Below are 20,578 nucleotides of genomic sequence, written 5' to 3' on the forward strand. Positions count from 1 at the left end.
ACTTCAGCTGTAGCTCGGTTTGTGCAATGTCACCTTATTATCCGGCCCCATGGGAGTCGCTTGACCTTCTAAAAGATCAGTTTTTTCCCCTACTAGACAATCCAACCTGTTGTGAATAAAAGGGCTCTTCATTGATTCCAGATGCACAGTAGTCTCAGTGTGGAAATGACAAGCCAGATCTGCTTGGGAGAAAGAGGAGGCTATTTTTACTGTAGTGAAAAGTAGCAAGTTATTTTTAGGAAGCCACAGCCGCACACCAAATATTTGTCTGAATGATTTATAGCCTTCTCTTGAGGATCCCTGAAGGGGTGCGGCGAGAGCAAAAGATGATACAGCACTTTAAAACTTCACAATCTTGTGTGATTCTTTATAGCAGAGGTTCTCAGCATCAGGTCCCCAGATGTTGATGGACTACAACACCCATCATCCTCAACCACAATGTATTTTGGCCTCTCACCATTGTGTCTGGGGATGATGGGAACTGTGGTTCAACAATGTCTGAGAACCCACGGTTGGGAATTCCTGCTTTATAGCATGTAGGAGCTGTAGCACAGTGGTAGAACATCTGCTTTGCACACATAAAAGTCCTTGGTCCAATCCTTGGCATCTCCAAGTGGGGTAGGGAAAGACTCCTGCCCGAAACCTTGGAGAACCTTGCCAGTCAGTGTAGACAATAAGCTAGATGGACCAGTGGTCTGACTCAGGAGGCTGGTGCACACAATCTTTAATAGGGGAGGAATAAGCATCCTACCCACCCTTGGATAGGATGTGCATGCTCCTGTACTGTGATTGTATGGAAGGGCTCATGAGCGAGGCTCCCGCTGGCTAGGAGGGCTCAGTCCTACCCAGCAGCTGTACTGAGCTGTTTAATGAGGTAGGAGGGAAAGTCCTCCTCCCCGGCAGGAGTCTTGCACATGATCACTTCCCCACCACCACCTTTTTTTAAAAAAGTACACCATTAAGTAACAGCTCTTGAACTTGGGTAGGATGTTTATCCTACCCTATTACAAATTGAGTGAACCACTCTAGTATAAGCCAATTTCCTTTATTCCTAACCCCAAGAACCACCCACAAATGATGGCATACTGCTAGGGATGTGCACAAAACTGGTTTTGCCAGTTCAGTTCAAACCAGTTCAGTTTTGGCTCTAGTTGAATTGGACCCAGTCCAGTCTGACCACCCAACCAATTCAAACTGGTTCAGAGCTCTAGTAGTAAAGGGGAATTTGGCGAGGATTCCCCTTTACCAATAAAGGGCAGGGGGACTTTCCTAAGTCTAGAGAGGGAGGGAGGGAGGGAGGGGAGTAATTTAGTACTTACCAATGTAAGCTGTGGCAGCAGCAGCTCCCCCAACCCCCACTAGAGCTCTGAATCAGGCTCCAGGCCTGGTTCGGTTTGACCCTGAACCTGTCAAACCGAGCCGGTTCGACATCCAACTCAGCTCACACTGAGTCAGCTTGGACACCCCTACATCCTGCCCTGTAGCCTGATCCAGCACCCTCTAGAGGCTTTTGGAATTGCTTGTTTATGACCAGGATGGGGCTGCCCTAGGCCGGAGCCTGATTCAGAGCTCTAGTGGGGGTCGGGGGCCCTTTGCCTACTTCCTACTTCCTTTGCCTACTTGCCTACCTTCCTACTTGCCTACCTTTGCCTACTTGCCTACCTTCCTTTGACTACTTGCCTACTTCCTACCTCTCAGATTGGGCTCATCCAGATCACTCACAATTTCTGTGCCATAGTCTCTAATGGGAGTAGTCTATCCCAGCCACTTCCTCCTCCCCAGTATAATGCACCATCAGAGAAGGGAATCTCCCTCAGCTCTGGCTAGGTGGGGCTGGAATACCCACTGAAAGCACCCATAATTGCGCTGCCCTCCTCCCATCTCCTGAGAAACAGCTGGATCCCTTTTCACATCTGCCAGTCTAAGGGTTGGACATCTATTATGTGAGAAACCATAAAAGCGAAATAAGTATTTCAATCAACAATTGCTACATAGTCTTCTGTCATAGCAATGGGAAAGAAGGAGAGGGGCAGAAACCCACACTGAAGGGAAGATGGTGCCAGTGTTGTTGAAGAATATCTGAATGTCTGGCCATACTAAGGTCTTGTCAAGCCTTTCTGATTTGCATGGGAAGTGAGATTTTGATATGGAAGCACTGTCACACTCTGGCTTTGAAATCAGGAACATGCCTTCAACGTATCTGAAGCTGGTTTATACGGAGTCAGACTATTGGCCTTTCTAGATCAATACTGTCGACTCTGACTGGTAGCAGTTCTCCAGAATCTCAGGCAAAAGTCTTTCCCATCACCTGCTACCTGAACCTTTTAAGTGGAGATGCTGGGAATTGAACCTGGGATCTTCTGCACGCAAAGCAGGAACTCTACCACTCTCTGTGGCCTCTTCCCCATGAGTTTTTCAGATGTTAATCCTGAACTGGCCCCCTAAGCTGAACTATTAAGAAGAGCAAATGGTACTACCGTCTGTACTGGCTTTGGAAAGTCACTCAAAGCAGTGATTGACTCATATTGACCTTACTGCTGTTTTGGGGTCTCAAGTGAAAGAGTAGGGTGAAAGATACATATATCCCTCAAACCTATAGTACCTTTCTGATCAAACAATTGAGAACTTGCATGTAGGGGACAGGCACATCCCCCCATACTATGTCTGGCAGCTCCTATGGAAATTGCTCATGCTTTCTCTATGGCTGCTTCACATGATCAGCAGAAGCTAGTGATGGCCTCTCAGAAGCTACCTTCCCATCATCAAAGTTGGAATGTCAGAAGGCAACAGGAATGCCCAGCTATGAGTATGAGAATCTGTCATCTTTGCATTCTCCCACAATCCAATTCACAAATCAGATAACTTCAAATGTTTTGATTTAAGCTTGTATCTAGTCCTGTTGAGGTCAGTAGCACAACACTGAAACATAATTAATGTTGTGATTATTCTTCAAGATTGTGAGCTCTTTGGGGATAGGGAACTCTTTTATTTATTTAAGGGAACCATCTTATTTATTTATTTATATTTAGGTTTTCTTTACTGCTTTGATAATCTTTTTTGTAGAAAAGTGGTATATAAATATTTGTTGTAGTGGTAGTAGTAATTTTATTGTTTCTCTAGATTCCAGAAGTTTCCATAAACTGGGCAACCCAATTAGATCACTGCAAAGATAACATATGGCAGGGCAGGGATACCCAGGGTCTGGTTTATAAGGCAGCCCAACCCAGGAATTGTTGAACGGCCTAGCTCCATTTTTTGTACAATAACATTTGAGAAGTGGCCCCCAGCCCCTTCTCCTTGGGTTAACACGTGTGGTCACTAGGCTTACTCATGAGAAGAACCATCCAGTAGGAGCAGCATTGCCTTCTGTTAATGGAGCTATTCTTCCTGTCTGATGCTGTTGCTCTGGAGCAGATCACTCTCTCATTCGAGTAAAAGGCCATGGCCCATGGGGACACCCATGTGATACTCACGAGAAGAATGCAGGAATCGAGCAGAACTGCTAATAATGTGTGACCTCTTTTCAAGGCCTCTTTTCTCCTCCTCTACTGTTTGATGGACTTGCAGCATTCCTCTTCCACCTGAGCTGCGAGGGAGGTATAGCCTATCGACATCACTGCGGGGGTGCAGAGCATGATTGATGGTCATGATTTACCTGGTCTTATGATCTAGCGTCTCTAGCTCTGCCTGGGTCCAGTCTATTATTCCTGCAGTGTATCTGATAACAGCTATAGTAGTGATGTGCGCGGTCCGGAGCAGTCCGGACCGGCACTGAAGGGGGGCCTTTATTTTAGGGCGGGGAGGGCTTGCTTACCCCTCCCACCTCTTTGCCCCCTCCAGCGCCCGTATTCCACAGTGTAATTGGGGCGCTGGAAACCAGCCGCCTCCGCCGCCCCCCCCCCCCGCGAGTGGATTAGGGCTAAAAGTTAAGTATTGCCGCGCGCGCGATAGGACGCCGGATGGAACTTCCGGAGATCGGAGGCCCGGTCTACCCGGCCTCGTCCAGGCGGGTAGAACGGGCCTCCGATCGCCGGAAGTTCCATCCGGCGTCCATCACGCGTGCGCGCCCAAGGCCCCAGTTGGGCCAGGACTTTGCCGAGAGAGGAGCTCTGTTCGCGAGCTCCTCTCTTTTTAAGAAAACAATGTGGTGAGCACTCGGGGGGGCGGGTGTGGGGGGGGCGGGACGGCAGCAGTACTTAACCTTTAGCCCTAATCCGCTCACGGGGGGGGGGCGGCGGGGGCGGCTGGTTTCCAGCGCCCCAATTACACTGTGGAATACGGGCGCTGGAGGGGGCAAAGAGGCGGGAGGGGTAAGCAAGCCCTCCCGCCCTTAAAGGAAGGCCCCCCCACCCGGACCCAGACCGGCCAGGTCCAAACCGGTCCGGCAGTTCGGAGGCCTTCAGAATGGCCTCTGGACCGGTTCGGATACACCCCTAAGCTATAGCCCAGGTGTTTATGGCTTGTATGGTGTTCCCACCATTGAGTTTGGACTTGAGGATTTTTCTAACTCTCCTGATGTATTCACTTCCAATTTTTCTTTTAACTTCAGTGTGTGCAATGTTATCAGCCTGGAGAATGCCCAAGTATTTGTAAGGTTCTTTCTCTTCCAGGTTCTTGATCTTGCTTCCATTGGGCAGTTCTATTCCTTCTGTTTTTGTTGTTTTCCCTCTGTTCATTATTAATGCAGCGCACTTGTCTAGTCCAAACTCCATTGCTATATCGCTACTGAATATACGGACAGTGTTTAGCAGTGATTCAATTTCTGACTGGGACTTTCCATACAACTTCAGATCGTCCATGTACAGCAGATGGTTGATTTTACTGGATGTTTTAGATGTTTGGTATCCAAGGCCTGTTTTGTTGAGTATTTGTGAAAGTGGGGTCATGGCGATTACAAACAACAGAGGGGATAGTGAGTCCCCTTGGAAAATGCCTCTTCTAATGCTAACCTATCCAAGTGTCTCACCATTGATTGTTAACTGCGTACTCCACATGCTCATTGCTTTTTAAATAAATATCTGAATGTTTTTGCTGACACCAGTTGTTTCTAAACATTTTAGTATCCATGTGTGAGGCAATGAATTGAAGGCTTTCTTGTAGTCAATCCATGCAACACTTAGATTGGTTTTTCTTCTCTTGCAATTTTCTAAAATCATTTTGTCAATCAGCAGCTGGTCTTTTGTGCCTCTGGTGTTCGGGCAATTTCCTTTCTGTTCAACTGGAAGCTGTTTGTTAGTTAATAAGTTTTGCATCACTTCATCTGCTATTATTCCAGTTAATAATTTGAACATGGTTGGCAGACAGGTTATCGGTCTATAATTACTTGGAACTGCACCTTTTGCTGGGTCTTTCATGATGAGATGAGTTTTCCCAGTTGTTAGCCATTGTTCAATATCACCTCCTTGCAACATGTGATTGAACTGTTTTGATAGTTGTTTATGAAGGCTTGTTAGGTGTTTAAGCCAAAAGCCATGCAGTTCATCGTCGCCTGGAGCAGTCCAATTTTTAATTTTCTTTGCTCTTTCACTTATTAATTCTGGTGTTATTATTAGATCTTGCATTTGTTGGTTACATTTTTTGACCTCTTTCATCCAGCCTGCTTTTTTATTATAATCTATTGGATTGTCCCATAATTTCCCCCAGAATTGCACTGTTTCTTCTTTATTTGGTGTTTCTATGTTTCTTGCAGTTTCTCCTTCTATGCTTTGGTAGAAACGTCTCTGATTTGACTGGAATTGGAGATTCTGCCTGTGTTGTTTAGTTCTGGCTTCATATCTGCTAATCTTCTTTGACACTGCTGTTATTTGCTGCTTTATTATTTCCAGGACTTCTCTAATTTTCCTTGAATCTAGGTGGTATTTTTGGATCAGATACTGTTTGGTGTTTTTATTCTTCAGCTTCTTGTCTTTCATATCTTTCAGTTTACTAGCATCTGATCTAAGCCTGGAGATTTTATTTTCTAATCTAATCTTCCATTTAGGTGATGTACTACTTTCTTTTTTTACAGGTCCATTGATCTTATATCTGAGCTCTTGTGTTGTTATTGTTGCTGCACTGTACATTAGTTGGTTTGTTTCTTGCAAATTATTGGTTGTTATTTCTGCAAGTGCAGCATTGGCATCTTTTAATACCTGAGCAAGTTGTTTTTTGGCAACTGTTTTTAGAGCTGGAAGTCGAACCCTGGTGGTTGTTTGGTTCATGTGCTCAGTTATTTTTTGCTTTAGTTCTTGTTGCTTTTCTGTTAAACGGCATTTGTGTTTTTGAGGTGAAGGCAAAGGGGAGGTTGCCTGGTTTTGATTTTGAAACAGTTCAGCAACAGTGGCATCCTCTATTTCCAACACCTCCTCCACCTGCGCCTGAGCAACTGCTTCAGTTGGTGGTAATTCTTCTTCCATGTCTTGAGCCTGTGTTGCTCTTTGCAGTTCTTCCAGCTCAACTCCTGTGAATACTTTATTTCTTATTATGTATCTTCTCTGGTCTGCTAGCCTTTGTTCTGTTATTTCTGTATCTGGATGCTTCTCTTTCCAAATTTGGTACATTCTTTTTAAATAACCTCTTCTAGTTGGATTAGACTTGTAATAGCAGATCATTATTTCCTTGTTGGCATATTCCGTATATTTTTTTCGGTTAAGCAACATTTCTTCCATTAACTTTGCTGTCTTCAGCCCTGGTTGCTCAACTGAAGATCCTGAGTCCTGTTGCCCACTTGCCACCAGATGTCCAGGGACTCCAGCACCTGGCGCGGTCCTTGTTGACCCGGGCGACAACCGATCCGGTATAGATTTATTAAAGTTATGTCTCACCATATTGTTGATGGGAGAGGCACTCTTTGTCTGTCTCCTCTGGTGAGACCTATTATTATTATTATTATTACATTTATATCCGGCTCTTCCTCCAAGGAGCCCAGAGCGGTGTACTACATACTTGAGTTTCTCCTCACAACAACCCTGTGAAGTAGGTTAGGGTGAGAGAGAAGTGACTGGCCCAGAGTTACCCACCTAGTAACATGGCTGAATGGGGTCTCCGAGGCTATGTCTCGGTTATGGTGTCTTCAGCCTATGATAAAAAGGGATTATTGTAAAGACCCAAAAGCCTGTAGATTTTTACTTCCCCAGAGAGTCAAGTAACCAATATTACAACCTGGTGGACAGGTGGCAGTTATTTCCTTTGAGAAAAACTGCAAAGCAAAACCCACAGTCTTCTGAGATGCAGTTAAGTGTCATGACCACTTGGCCATTATGCCTCAAGACTCTAATTAGTATTAGAGAGCCTCTGCGTAATACATTAAATAATTTGACCAACATTTGTCACATGAGATTTTTCTTTGTCTAATCCACTCCTTTGGGGAAACTAGTGCGTTTCATTTGGTAGCCTTCACTTAACTGTTGGACGGTTTGGAATGCAGTTATTTTAAGGCTGGGGAAAATGTTCTCCAAGGCTGGTTGGGTGTAAGTGGGGAACATGTCAGTAAAATGTAAGCAAACAGGAGTGTGCAGTCCTTGCGGGAGCAATGTTCGAACCCATTCAACTCTGGTTCCAGCAGTCTCCATCTGACATTCTCCTTCTGACTTCCAGATCATAGTTACTGAAATTGGGGAATGTCAGGAGGAGAATCTTGGGAACCATATTTGGGCAGGTTCAGATGTCACACTGGGTTGCCGACATTTGACTGACATGTTCCCCACTTATGGACCCACCAGCAATCATGTGAAGCTGCCCAGTGATCAGCTTGTTGGTTATGCTTCTGGATAAGCTGCTTCTCTTAGAAGCTTTTCTGGGATCTTTCTTTCTCAAGCCTCAAACTCAATGACGGGTTCTTTGATTCTGCTACTTCTGAAAAACAAAATATGAATAAGTTAATTCTGAGCTTTCATCATTAGTACTTGCCTAGTTTTAAGCATGTGATTACACTAATTCCATTATGCTCTATTTAGACTTGTACCTTTAAACTAAGAGGGTTTGACATTTGTAGAGTCAGATATGACATTTCTAGAGTCAGAACTGGGCGTTGATTTCACTTCTGTGCCTGCATTTGTAAAGAAACATAAGAAGGGAAAAACCACTGAAATTAAAGTCAGCCTCAACTCAAGCCTGTCATTATCACATGTGGGAAGGCTATGATGCATTTAGTTAACAGAAGATTGTATTACCAAAGGTAAAGATGAAAAGTACTGCCCTTTGTTCAACCTTTGCATTCACACCTGACCGCTACAGCAGGGGATACCGGATGGCAGATCACTTCGTGTACTAATCAGAGACCAGAAGATAAAACAAATGTTTGATCATGTGAGTAGGAAGTACGCTTGCCAAAGTATTCTTACAATATGTTCAGTTGAACTGCTATTCATAGCTAGCTAATATACATGCACAAGCGGGCAATGAATTGTACTGGTGGGTCCCAGTGTTCCCTGTAAGAGGAAATCCCAGATGTTGTTGACTACAGCTCCCAGAATCCCTAGCTGCAGTAGGCTTTGGCTGAGAATGCTGGGAGTTGTAGTCAACATCTGGGATTTTCTGTTAGAGGGAACACTGGTGGACCCCCATGTGTGCTAGGTTAAGTCCTCCAAGTACTGACTGGAAACATATGGAAGGATAACAGGAAGAAGCCAACAACTGGAAGTTGACTGCGAGTGTAGCAGATGATGGTTAGGGAGGAAGCCATAGGGAGAGAACATGTGGCAAAGAGAGAATCTGCAGAACCAGAGACAGCTCAGTTGGGATGTCCCCGACTTACCTTCCAATGGCACCAGAAATTAGGCCTTTGGGGCTAGTCTGGGGATTCCAGGTTGGGGAGATGATGTGAAGCCAGGGAAAACAGTCATTGTCTGCAGTGTGTAACAGGGGAGCAGCTTCACCAGAGCAACACTGCTGGAGACAACATTTAAGAAGATCTTGTGAGACAGAGATGGACTGATGGATCCTCCTCTCAGCAGGAGACAACTGAGTGAAGCCATCTAATGGCTTCCTTAGAAGAGGACCAGGGTGAATGTTAAACCTCCTTTATTTCATCCTCTCAATCAAAGGCCAAGTAAGGAAGGGGTGGGGACAGGACCAAGGCACGTAGATGGCAGCAGGAGACCAGCCACAAGCTCCAACCAGACAAGCTGTGATAAATGCCAAGCGTAACTAAGCTGGTTTTGTTGCAGGTCCTGATTGCTGTTACAAGCCCCACCCCTCGATGGAAAATGAACATGGCTTAAAGCGGTTGTACCCAGGCTCGTAGCCTATCAGCATCCATTTTGAGATGCACAGAGCAATGGTACTCTCCATCCAAGCCAGAAGATCTGCAATGCAGCATATGGGCAATAAAAATACCAACCCTCGCATTGTATTAGAGGGTCATTGTGATGAAAGTGGTCTCCAAGGTGCATGGATGGTCTCCAGTGCATCTAGATGGTCTTTGGTGAATTGATGAAGTGTTGTTTGCAGACCTTGAGCCCATTCTCACAACCATATGGAGCTGGGCTTGAGGGGAGGCATGCTCAAAACGCCATGTCTCCCAAATGGCCCAAGCCCCCAGTTGGGTTTACTTAGCCAACTCCCTCATGATCAGACTGCCACGTGCTCCCTGAGGAAAGAAAAACCCAAAGTGGGTTCGCCAGGATCCCCCAATGCACGGAGTGAGGCCGCAATCAGTGATTCAGCAACTCTTCTCTCCCTGGCTTCTATGGCTACCCAGGAACAGTTTAAAATGGCACGGCAGTGCAGATGACGCAAAAGAAAAAGGTAGGACGCGCTCTGTTTCTGTTTTCCCTCACTTTCAACCTGAGCAGCGGATCTGGGCCACTCAGGTTTGGAGCTGCTGGGTGGGGAGACATCCCAGTTCTCCAGATTAGGATGGATTCCTGGTTAACCTCGTCCTTCCCAGGAATCTGTGGGCAAAAGAACAGGCTCCCTGTATCCTGGCATTCAGAGTGTCCTTCACATTCCAGATTAGAAGGCCAGTGATGCAATTAAGGGTTGGTACAAACCTCATCCACTCGCTGTATAGAGCAGGGATTCTCAGCCTTGGGTCCCCAGATGTTACTGTACTTCAACTCCCATAATCCCCAATGGAAGGCCACTGGGGCTGGGGATTATGGGTATTGAAGTCCAATAACATCTGGGGACCCAACGCTGAGAATCCCTGGTATAGAGAGCATCAGGCATGCACAGAGAAGGTGAGTGATTCTAGGTCGCTTTGTGCATGCTCAGAAGAACTGGCAGAAACCATTCAGGCTTCTGTGATCCTCTCCAAAGCTTTGATAGTGCAACATGAGTTCTTTCTGCTTCACACCAAAACTCTACAGAGTGATACCAGGTGGTTGTACCTCTTCGTTCCTGGTCAGTTTTGGAAACAATGATGAAGCATGCAGAAGGAGGTGTTCTCTTTGAAATGTTGAGCTCAAGCTGAGAAGCCATTTAGTGGGAACAGATGCAGGCCCCTTAGGCAAAGAGGAAGCATGTGGAATTTTTGCCAGGACCACGCGAACAATCTTTAGGCTTATCTACAACACTGAAATTCAGTCGTTCCAAACAGCTACAAAATAAACTCCAAACAGTTGGACTGCCCTCATGTTTTCCAGTAGAGAGCATCTGAACTGATTGTGCATGGTGCTTAACATCATTGCTGTCCTCACATTACGTTGTTGCTGAAGTGACAAACTGAGGAACAACCAAGTCTAGTGCATACAGAGCTGGAATCAGGGAAACCTTGGCAGAAAACCCATTGGAGCTACACAGACGACAGTAAAGCCAGGAGGGCTGAAAAAGCAGGAAAGACAAATGGTAGAGTGATGAGGGTCCAGATTAATGATAGGAGAAATTTGGTGGTAACTCTTGAGACTCCTTTTACCCATTCATTTGCTGGCAAGCGTATTGTTGCACACATGATTGCTCCCACAACAGTCCAAAACCATGTAAAGACTTCCGCTCACCTGGATGTATCTTTCAACACAGGAGTGACCAGAACACTAGTTTCGCAGAGCAAAGGGGTAGCAACCAACTTTATTAGGGAAGCAAGGCTCTTGCTATGAATTCAATCCTTACAGAGGTAAGGTAATTAATGCTGTTCATCCACTTACCTTAGGAAGCTTGCTTGGCATTTTCAACATTATACATAAAATGAGCCATTTTTGGAAGGGTGGTATAGAAATCAAATAAATAATAAAATACTACTACTACTACTACTACTAATAATAATAATAATAATAAAATGGGCCAGATTTGTCTTAGAAAATACCAAGGCTCTCCAAACAAGCAGTGTGGAGAGCCTGAATGGGGTTTGCGGGGAGAGTGGGTTAGACCTGATCTCCCCGCACACAAGCAGGAAGCTCTTCCTGGGATCAGCCGCCCAGACAATTACTGGCGCCATCATGGAGCCAGTTGGGGCAGTGGGGTTTGGGGGCCGCCTGGCCCCCGGAAGTCCCAGAATGACCCATGCAAGTGGGGCGCCCCCCGATGCTGGGAGGCTTGTTGTGGCCTCCCAGTCAGGGGGCTACTCATGAGTCGCTGTGGCGTGGAGCCGCACCGTGGTGGCACATGAGCAGTTATCCCACTTTTCGGGCACTCCTGCACCCAAAACCTGGGTTAAGTGGCGGGCTACCCAAGAGGGTTTGCTGCTGCGCTGTCACCGGGAGCTGCCTAGCTCCCAGAGGTTCTCACGTGCAGTGGGAACTGGGCTGGGCTCCATTAGCCCGGTTCCCACTGTGCATGAGAATAGCCTCACTGTCTTTGTAAAGTAGGCCAAACCATCCAATCTGCTTTCCAAGCTAGTTTCCTCTTCCTTCCCAAGACTATGTAGCAGGAAAGAGCTGGGTGGAGAGAGGGTTCAGTACCAGGCCACCTCAAATCTGCAGGGAAACGACCCTGCACCCTCCTGTAGGGATGTATAAACCGGTTTGAATTTGAAGTGGCTTGACATTGATCAGGCTCGACACTGAGCTGACCTTGAACCAAACCAGCCCCAGTCATGCAAGTGTCCATTTTTGCACATCCATGGCGGCCTCCAAAATGGCCACCGCAGCTACACAGAGGCCTGAAATGGGCCGAAAACCACCCAAACTAGGCTGTTACAAGACCTGGGGAGGCCAGCTGGTGGGAGGGGGAACCTTTGAGGACCACCCCACGGCCACGGCAATGCCCCCCAGAAGTAGTGAGTTGATTTTTTAAAAATTGGATTTAGTCAGAACCCCTGAACCGGCTCAAATTTGAGCGTAACCAGGGCGATTTTCAGGGCCGTGCAAAACCGAACATGCCTGGTTCGGTTCGAATCTGATCCAGACTCGAACCAAACCAGGCCAACTGGTTTTGTGCACACCCCTAGCATCTTGCCCTCATGGTCTCACCTAGGCCAGTTCCTGGTCAGGAAACTGTTAACCAGCTCAGGGGTTGCCCTGCTCCTAGGAGACTGGAGCAGTTTACCCCTACTTGGCTGCACTGACTTCTGCTACTTGTTCTGGGGGAGATGAGTGAATGAATGAGGCATCTATATACAATGGAGGCTCTATATAATGGTTCAAATAATTGAACCATATATAATGGTTCAAATAATTAACTTGAATGATAGGACCATAATATACTATGATAGCATTGTCTGACACGTTGCTGGAAAGTTTGAATCTGGTGGATGGGGAAGGGGAAGGAAGAGCAGGAAAGATTTTGGGAGGAATACCCCTAGCTACCATTTCGAGTCATCCCTGTTTAGACACTACACCAAGGGTAGGCGACCTTTGGCACTCTGTTGTTGAACTACAACTCCCATCATCCCCAGGCACAATCAATTGTGGCTGGGGGTGATGGGAGTTGTAGTCCAACAACAGCTGGAGTGCTAAAGCTTGTCAACCCCTGTCCTACACATTAGGAAGGATTGATACAGACATGCCTGCAGATTTCTCATAACCCTTATACCCCTTTGAAAGCCAATGTGGACTACTACTACGGCTATGACGAATACTTATATACCGCTTGTCAATAAATGTTCCCAATGCCATTTACATAGAGAAATAAATAATAAATTTTTTAAAAATAGGATGGTTCCCTGTCCCAAAAGGGCTTACAGTCTAAAAAGAAATACAAAACAGACAACAGCAACAGCCATTGGAGGGATGCTGTGCTGGGGTTGGATAGGTCCAGTTGCTCTCCCCTTGTTAAATAGAAGAGAATCACAACTTTGAAAGGTTCCTCTTTACTCCTCTTTAATATATATAGCTATAAATTCTGGCTATAGAATCCCCCTTGTTGTTGATTCCGGAGTGAGGAAACTCAGATGTAGGAATATGTACTCACTGAGCTGAGAACAGCGTGACTGCACTCACTTTTAGCGGGAGACGGCAATGGTAAACCCCTCCTGTATTCTACCAAAGACAGCCACAGGGCTCTGTGGTTACTAGGAGTCGACACCAACTCGACGGCACACTTTACCTTTAAGTCAATAGAATAAAGCCATTTCCTTGCATCCTGAATATGTCAAACAATTGTCTTGAATCAGGTCCTGGAAAGAAAGAAACCTAACAGCATGCATGTTCATGCTTCCAAAACCACTAACGATATTTCTCTGCAGTATGGTAGCCGAAAAGACAATTAGTGTGGTTGTCAATCCTCCGCGTTGAGAGCTGTCTGTCAGGCACGGAATACCGTAGCTGATTTTTTAATATAAAAAATTGTGTTTGATTAGCTTTACAAATGGAAAAACACAGTGAGATCTACATAAAGCCAGACCCTGATACTTTCTTCCTTGCCCTACCATAATTTATTAATTTGATGCTTTCGCTCCACCAGGAAATAGACACTAAAACATGTACCCTGCTAATGTCAGAAGCTAAGTGCAAGGCGGAGGGGGAGGGAAAAAAAATAACCCCAACCTTTGCAAGTGTCTGACTTTTCTCTCAGTATAAGCAACAAGGAAAGCAGAAGCAAATTCTATCATTGTATTGACCTTAACGATAAAAATGCCAGTATATTAGTGAGCTGCTTGCTTATAATAAATAGCTGAGAATCCTGCTCTAAACAGATAAAGAGGTAATGGTTAGGACTGTCTCTGGGAAGCCATATGTTATACAAACATCATCATAAAATAAGGTTGGAGGCTTTATTTTAATCATGTATAACACCGAGACATATGCACTCTTCAGTCTTCCTTTATCAAGACTTCATTCTTTTGTCGGCTGCACCTCTTCCTGGATGACAGAAAAGCGAGGAGAGCAGCCATATCTAACAGGCATGCGTGCTTAAGGCAAAGTACTCTTTACTCTTCACATGAGAACAAGGCTGGAGATCCAAAGAGCCATTTAAAGTGATCCCAAGGGTTTTCATGCACACCATGGGATGTGTGTGTGTGTGTGTGTGTATTGCCCAGGCTTATGGTGCAGGTTTCTCTTTGTTATTGTATCCGTATACATTTTGTGGATAAACCTGTTGTATATCCGTCTGTCTGTGACTGTGTGAGGTGGTTGTTGGGGTTCCCAGGTAGGAGATATATATATATACACACACCCCTTCTAACTACCAAGTTCCCATTCTATATCACCTGCTTGGGCAAAACGTCGGAGAAAATTCAAGGAAGCTCAAAGCATGGGATTAGATCTGCAAAATCCCACTGGGGGCGGGGGGTGTCACACTTTACTTCTGACAATTGAAACAAACAAAATTTGTTGCTTTTACACATAGGAAGCTGTCCTTATTGAGTCAGACCATTGGTCCATCCTCTACATAGAGGTCATTCACACAAACCGAAAACTGGGTAGGAACTTACAAAGATTACTGCTGAAGCAGATGGAATCACCACAGGGAGGCCATTTTTAGTGGCTCTGGCTGTCCTACCAAGATTTGGGAACTGTGTGTGCTCCCAATTTTTGGTTGTGTGGGAGGAAACAACTAGGTAGGAAGAGGAAGAAGTAACTGTATGGAATCAAGGTAGAAAGAAAAGCTGGGTAGACTGTGCTGTCCTACCCAGTTTTCATACCCAGCATTTGACCAAGGTAGGAGGAAAAGCTGTCCTACCCAGCTTTTCCACCTACCTTGATTCCACACAATCACTCCTCCCTTCTCCTATCTAGTTGTTTGCTCCCACACAACTAAAAACTGAGAGCACGCACAGCTCCCAAACCTGGGTAGGTCACTTCTCCTACCCAATTTCCAGTTGTGTGAATGGCCTCATTGACTAGTAGTGGCTCGCCAAGATTTCAGGCAAAAGTCTTTCCCAGCGCTACCTGGAGATGTCAGGTAGGCATATTCCTACCTGGAGAAGGAACCTGGGACCTTCTGCATGGAAAGATGCTTTACCACTGATCTATGGCCCCATCTCCACTGCCACTGGCCATAGACAGTGGGGTAGCTTTGGAAGCATTCACTGCCAACAGTCAGCCAGAGATATTTCAGAATAAACAAAAAGAACTGGGTGCTTCAGTATACCCAAAGTTTTGAAACACCTCAGAGATGGACAGTTTCCCCTTGACTGCCCTTATCAGCTAAGTTGGCACAGGAGGGAAGGATGCGTTTAAATATACTCCTCCCTCATTAAACAATGCTAAGGAGGAAGTATGTGGGGGGAAATTCCATTGCCCTCACAAGCTTAACTAGCAATTACAATTCAAATCATGGCATTTCCCCCACTCCCTTCTCTCAGGGTGTCTCTACATTACAGACTTCCATTCTCTCTTCTTAGAGAATCCTGGGAGTTGTAATTTTGGACAGAGGACTCAGGATCCCTACAGAAAATCCTCAACCTCTCCCTGAAATATAGTTCCCAAGGATCACAGGAGACAGGTGGGTAGTGGGGGAGCTGTGCTTGCTAAACAAGGATCAAACCAGTAGGGCCCATTCGAACCAGTAGGGCCACAGCTCAGTGATAGAGCATCTGATTTGCATGCAGAGGGTCCCAGGTTCACTTCCTGGAGATGCCAGAAGATTCCAATCTCTCTTCACAGTGTAGACTATACTGATACAAGGCAGCTTCCTATGTTCCTAGTTCCCCCTCATTTTACTCAACTCCCCTGCTGAACTAATAATCCATATCTCTGCCCACCAAATATCTTTCCTTCCTAACGCCCTCCCCATGAAAAATTGCTCCTTAAGCTTTCCCTCTGTCTGTACCCCTGGTATTATTCATAAGTGCACAGCCTCAGAAGATGGCTAATGGCAGGTTATGAATTGACTAATGGTCAGTTCCTCCATGAATTAGTCAAATCCCTGTTTTAAAGTCATTCAATGGACTAGTCATACTCTAGTCATCCAGTAGACTAATAGTCATTCAATGACTGTTTTAAAGTCATTCAATAGTCATTCAATAGTGCACAGATCTAAAAGTCAGGACCAGGTCTGACCTGATCTGATCCAAACCTCCAAATGTTGGTTTGGAGCCCTTTGGTCTCTGCTGAAATTTAGGGCAGAAGTCAGGGTCAGAGTCAGGGTTGGGGACAGGATACGGTTGGAGTAGGAGGAAAAATGTGTATGTGGGGGTGCAAACCTGGAAGGAAAATAAAACAATATCAGAGCCACAGGGAGTGATGTGACAACAGAGAATCCAAGGGGAAGTGATGTAAAATCAGAGAATTAGAGGAGAAAACCAGAAATCAGCAGCTTGTGAGTTTAAAATTGGCTAAAAACTTTAATTTTACTTAAAAAAAATAGATTTATGCACAGGCCAGAGGGCCAGAAGGCAGAAGTTTTGTTTCCCTTCAGCTGCAATTGCAGAAGAAGAAGAAGAAAGCAGACTCGCACCTCCATTTGGAGCGCTGGAAAGCTCAAATTTTGAGGGGAAAGGGTCGGAGAAGTCCAACCCGAACTGTGCTGGCCTCTCTCCAAACCCCTATGATTTCAGTAAAATTGGACCATGTCTGATTTTACTGATCTGACTTTGTACAGGCCTACCATCCAAGCTAGTGGCCATCACTTCAACTTAGGGCAGTGAATTTTCTTCTATAGCCTAGCACAGGCAGCTGTCTTCTTCTGAGTCACACCATTGGTCCATTTAGCTCAGTATCTTCTACTCTGATTGGTGACTCAGAGCTCTTGCCTCATGAGAAAGGGAGGAAAATCCTCTTTCTCCACACCACCCAGAACAAATAAATCACCAAATGAACAATGGAGCTACTGAAACACTCCTCCAGTCTTACCAGTCTTATGAGGGGTCATCCCATGAAATTGATTGCCAGGAAATTTAGGACCAACAAACGGAGGTACTTTTTCACACAATGCATAATCAAATTGTGGAATTCTCTGCCACAAGGTGTGGTGGCAGCCAACAACCTGGATGGCTTTAAGAGGGGTTTGGATAACTTCATGGAGGAGAGGTCTATCATTGGCTACTAGACAGAGGGCTAAAGGCCACCTCCAGTCTCAAAGGCAGGATGCCTCTGAGTACCAGTTGCAGGGGAGTTACAGCAGGAGAGAGGGCATGCCCTCAGCTCCTGTAGGCTTCCAGCAGCATCTGGTGGGCCACTGTGTGAAACAGGATGCTAGACTAGATGGGCCTTGGGCCTGATCCAGCAGGGCTGTTCTAATGTTCTTCTGTCTTTAGTTTTATTCCACATATTACATTATTTCACCCGAAGATTTTGCTGATGTAGGGGAAGCATGTAACATGAGGACTGTCATTCTCAGACAGTTCAGTGACCCCTTTCTGTTTCTCTGATCTTGAAACTGCAATCCTGTGCACACTTACCTAGAAACCAGCCCCATGAATACAGTGGGCTCATTCACACAACCCTAAACAGGGTCGGGGGAATGTCCAGCCAGGGTTGGAGAGATGTGTGTGCTCCCAATCAGCTGTTGTGTGAATTCAAAGATCAAGGTAGGAATAGGGAAGAGTGATTGTGTGGGAGGAAGGAGTTTGGTAGGATGGGAGTGGCCAATCCATATTCTGTCCCCAGAATTTAATTGAGGGTGGACAAAAAGCTAGACCCTGGCTCCTATGTGATCATCATTTTGCCCTCCTACCTTGATCTTTGAATTTGAGAAGACCCGGTTTTCAAGCCGGAATTCAAAAGACCCAAATTTCAATTAGTAATTTGAAAAACCTGAATTTAGCCCAGAATTCAGAAGACCCGAATGTCAAATGCCCACCACTGGGAGCGCACATGGCTCTCCTACCCTGGTTGAATGCTCCTCAGACTCTATTTAGGGTTGTGTGAATGATCCTAGTGACAGACATCCTGACAAAACCAGCAGCGGCGACCCAGCACCCTACCACCAAGTTATGGCACCATCTCTACTTATGGGGACATCTGAACCCCTGGATATCACATACTGGGAACAGAAAGCAGGTGAAGACTGTTGCTTTCATGTCAATTTTGTGAGCTTCCCAAAAGTATCTGAGTGGATACTGTTAGGAGCTATGGACCATTGATTTCACGCAGCAGGGCTCTTTTTACATCCTTATTTAATTATTTATTCAGGGGAACAGTATATGAGCAAGTAAAAGTCATTTTGGACATAGAGGAAATGTGCTATTTACACCAGGGGTTCCCAACCTGTGGTCCTCCAGATGTTGCTGAATGACAACTCCCATCATCCCTAGCCACAATTTATTGGAGTTGTCATCCAGCAACATCTGGAGGACCACAGATGTCTGGAGGACCCATTTCACACTGCTTTTCAAACCTAACCCAAACTCCAGGCTCCTATGCACAGATTTTTTTTACGTAAACTTCAAGATACAAATTAAAAGAAAAGGAACAGATCTTGAGGTCATTCACGGAATCAAAAACTGTGTTCTACCCGGGTTTGGGAGCTGTGTGTGCTCCCCATTCTTGGTTGTGCGGAAGCAAGGTAAGAGGAAAACCTGGGTACAAGGGATTGTGTAGAAGCAAGGTAGGAGGAAAAGCTACCCAGGTTTTCCTCCTCCCTTGTTTCCAAGAACTGAAAATAGGGAGCACACACAGCTCCTAAACCTGGGTAGAACACAGTTTTCGATTCTGTGAATGACCTCATTAAATGACACTGTAACTCCTCTAGCCTGGCCCCTTTCTACTTAAACTAGCTACAATAATTTTCCTTTAAAAATGAATGTGACCTTTAATATGGACATATCAAAAGGAGAAAATTGGACCTCCATAGCCAAAGATAAGGAAGCCTAGCATAGCCACATAGCCAGTTCCTGTGCCTGCCATAGCCCTGGTCCTTCTGGAATGGAGTCCAACCAATCCTGGGGTCTAATTCTAAGAGGCCTGAATGAAGCCCCTGGTAGATAGAGACAGGACAGCAGCTGAACTCACTTCCCTCCTTTTGCCAGCGTTTGCTTGCTGAGAGAGACTCTGCCTTGCTGTCTGTTTCCTCCTTGGCTTCTCTGCGAAGGCTGCCAGCAAAGCTGACAACAAAGGCCAATTGTGGTGGACATCCGAAGCCGGCCAGGAGTTTAATTGACGCTTAATAGATCTGGACTTGGAAATCTGGGAACTTTGTGGTCTCGTCATTCCCCCCTCCCCCTCCCCCTTTTGAGCCCTGCCATTTCACCGGGTTGTTTCATCAGGGGAAGCAATTATATAAGCCGATAGCAGCTTTTCTCTAAACCACTGGCAGGAAGCCAGCATCATGCTGCAGAGGTGCAGGGTGTGCAGCAAGTGGTTGTGCCGAGTGACGCTCTGTAATGATATGATGTGGCTGTGTGATTAAGAACTGGCTTCCTGCCGAACCCTTTCTGCCTGGGAAACAGCAGCCACGGCACTTCGGCTCCTTGCTGCTCGACAGCCGTGCGTCATGGAAGCTGCTGTTGGCTGGAGTCCTGAGAGCCCAGGAGGGAAAGACTTGGCCTGTGCTGAGCAGCCCCCAAAGTCCTTACCTGGCTCACACTGGGTTTTCGGTACCGTCAGGCCAAATCCCACTGAAGGCAAGCCTCTGAAAGGGTTCACTTTGAGGAAGAAAGCTGGGCTTCGAGCCCCACGGCTCCAATTATAGCTTGCAGTCATCCAGTCATTGATTCTGTGGTTCCACTGAAGTTGGCGTGTTTTTATTATTTTCGATTGTGTCCATCATGTGGGACAAATTTGGGAACTTGTCTCCCCTAGTTCTCCGCTTCCTGAAGAGAGCCAGTGTGGTGTAGTGGTTAGAGTTCTGGACAAGGATTTGGGAGAACCAAGTTCAAATCCTCATTCAGCCGTGAAACTCACTGGGTGACCCTGGGTCAGTTACTTCTCTCGCAGCTTAACCTACCTCACAGGGTTGTTTTGAGGATAAGCATAAGCATGTATACCGCTCTGGGCTACTCAGAGGAAAAGCAGGATATAAATGCAAATAAATAAATGTATGTACTGCCCATCCCAGAATGGGCCTGGGCAGTTTACATTAAAAATTCAAACCATTTAAAATTCAACCAGGCACAGAGGGAGGACAGCGGCAACCCGGGTTCAGCCCACCACCGCACCCCCTAGCCCCGCCCCCTGCATCAGCATCTGATGTCAGATGCAGGGGAAGTGTCTGGGGCACGAGGCATGGCCCCTGAGAGTCCTTTGAACCAGTTCGTCCCTGAATTCAACATAAAACCCTAAATAACAGCAATCAAAGTATTCACATAACACTCTCTTTTGAAACCATTTAAAACCAATTAAATATTATTTAATTTGCTTTTTGATTTGTTATTTATTACTCTGGTGTCATGATTCCC

General features: G+C 45.8%; 1 protein-coding gene across 2 annotated transcripts; it reads right to left on the reverse strand.

Moving 5' to 3' along the window:
* Positions 1 to 86: 86 nt before the first annotated feature.
* On the reverse strand, positions 87 to 19,821 carry LOC128340565 (uncharacterized). 2 transcript variants are annotated; one of them, XR_008313801.1, is made up of 3 exons: positions 7,943 to 8,493; positions 6,999 to 7,833; positions 87 to 179 (listed from the first exon to the last, which is right to left on the reverse strand). XR_008313801.1 is itself a non-coding variant. In XM_053285829.1 (3 exons), the coding sequence occupies exon 3, from the start codon at positions 6,804 to 6,806 to the stop codon at positions 5,007 to 5,009; it is 1,800 nt and encodes a 599-aa protein (XP_053141804.1). In that variant the 5' UTR covers positions 6,807 to 7,833; positions 7,943 to 8,026; positions 19,757 to 19,821; the 3' UTR covers positions 4,349 to 5,006. The 2 variants fall into 2 exon arrangements, 1 of the variants encoding a protein (XP_053141804.1); XM_053285829.1 differs by lacking the exon at positions 87 to 179 and adding an exon at positions 19,757 to 19,821 and having other exon boundaries at positions 4,349 to 7,833; positions 7,943 to 8,026.
* Positions 19,822 to 20,578: the final 757 nt, after the last annotated feature.

Source organism: Hemicordylus capensis, chromosome 1 (genome assembly GCF_027244095.1).
Source record: "Hemicordylus capensis ecotype Gifberg chromosome 1, rHemCap1.1.pri, whole genome shotgun sequence".
NCBI lineage: Eukaryota > Metazoa > Chordata > Lepidosauria > Squamata > Cordylidae > Hemicordylus > Hemicordylus capensis.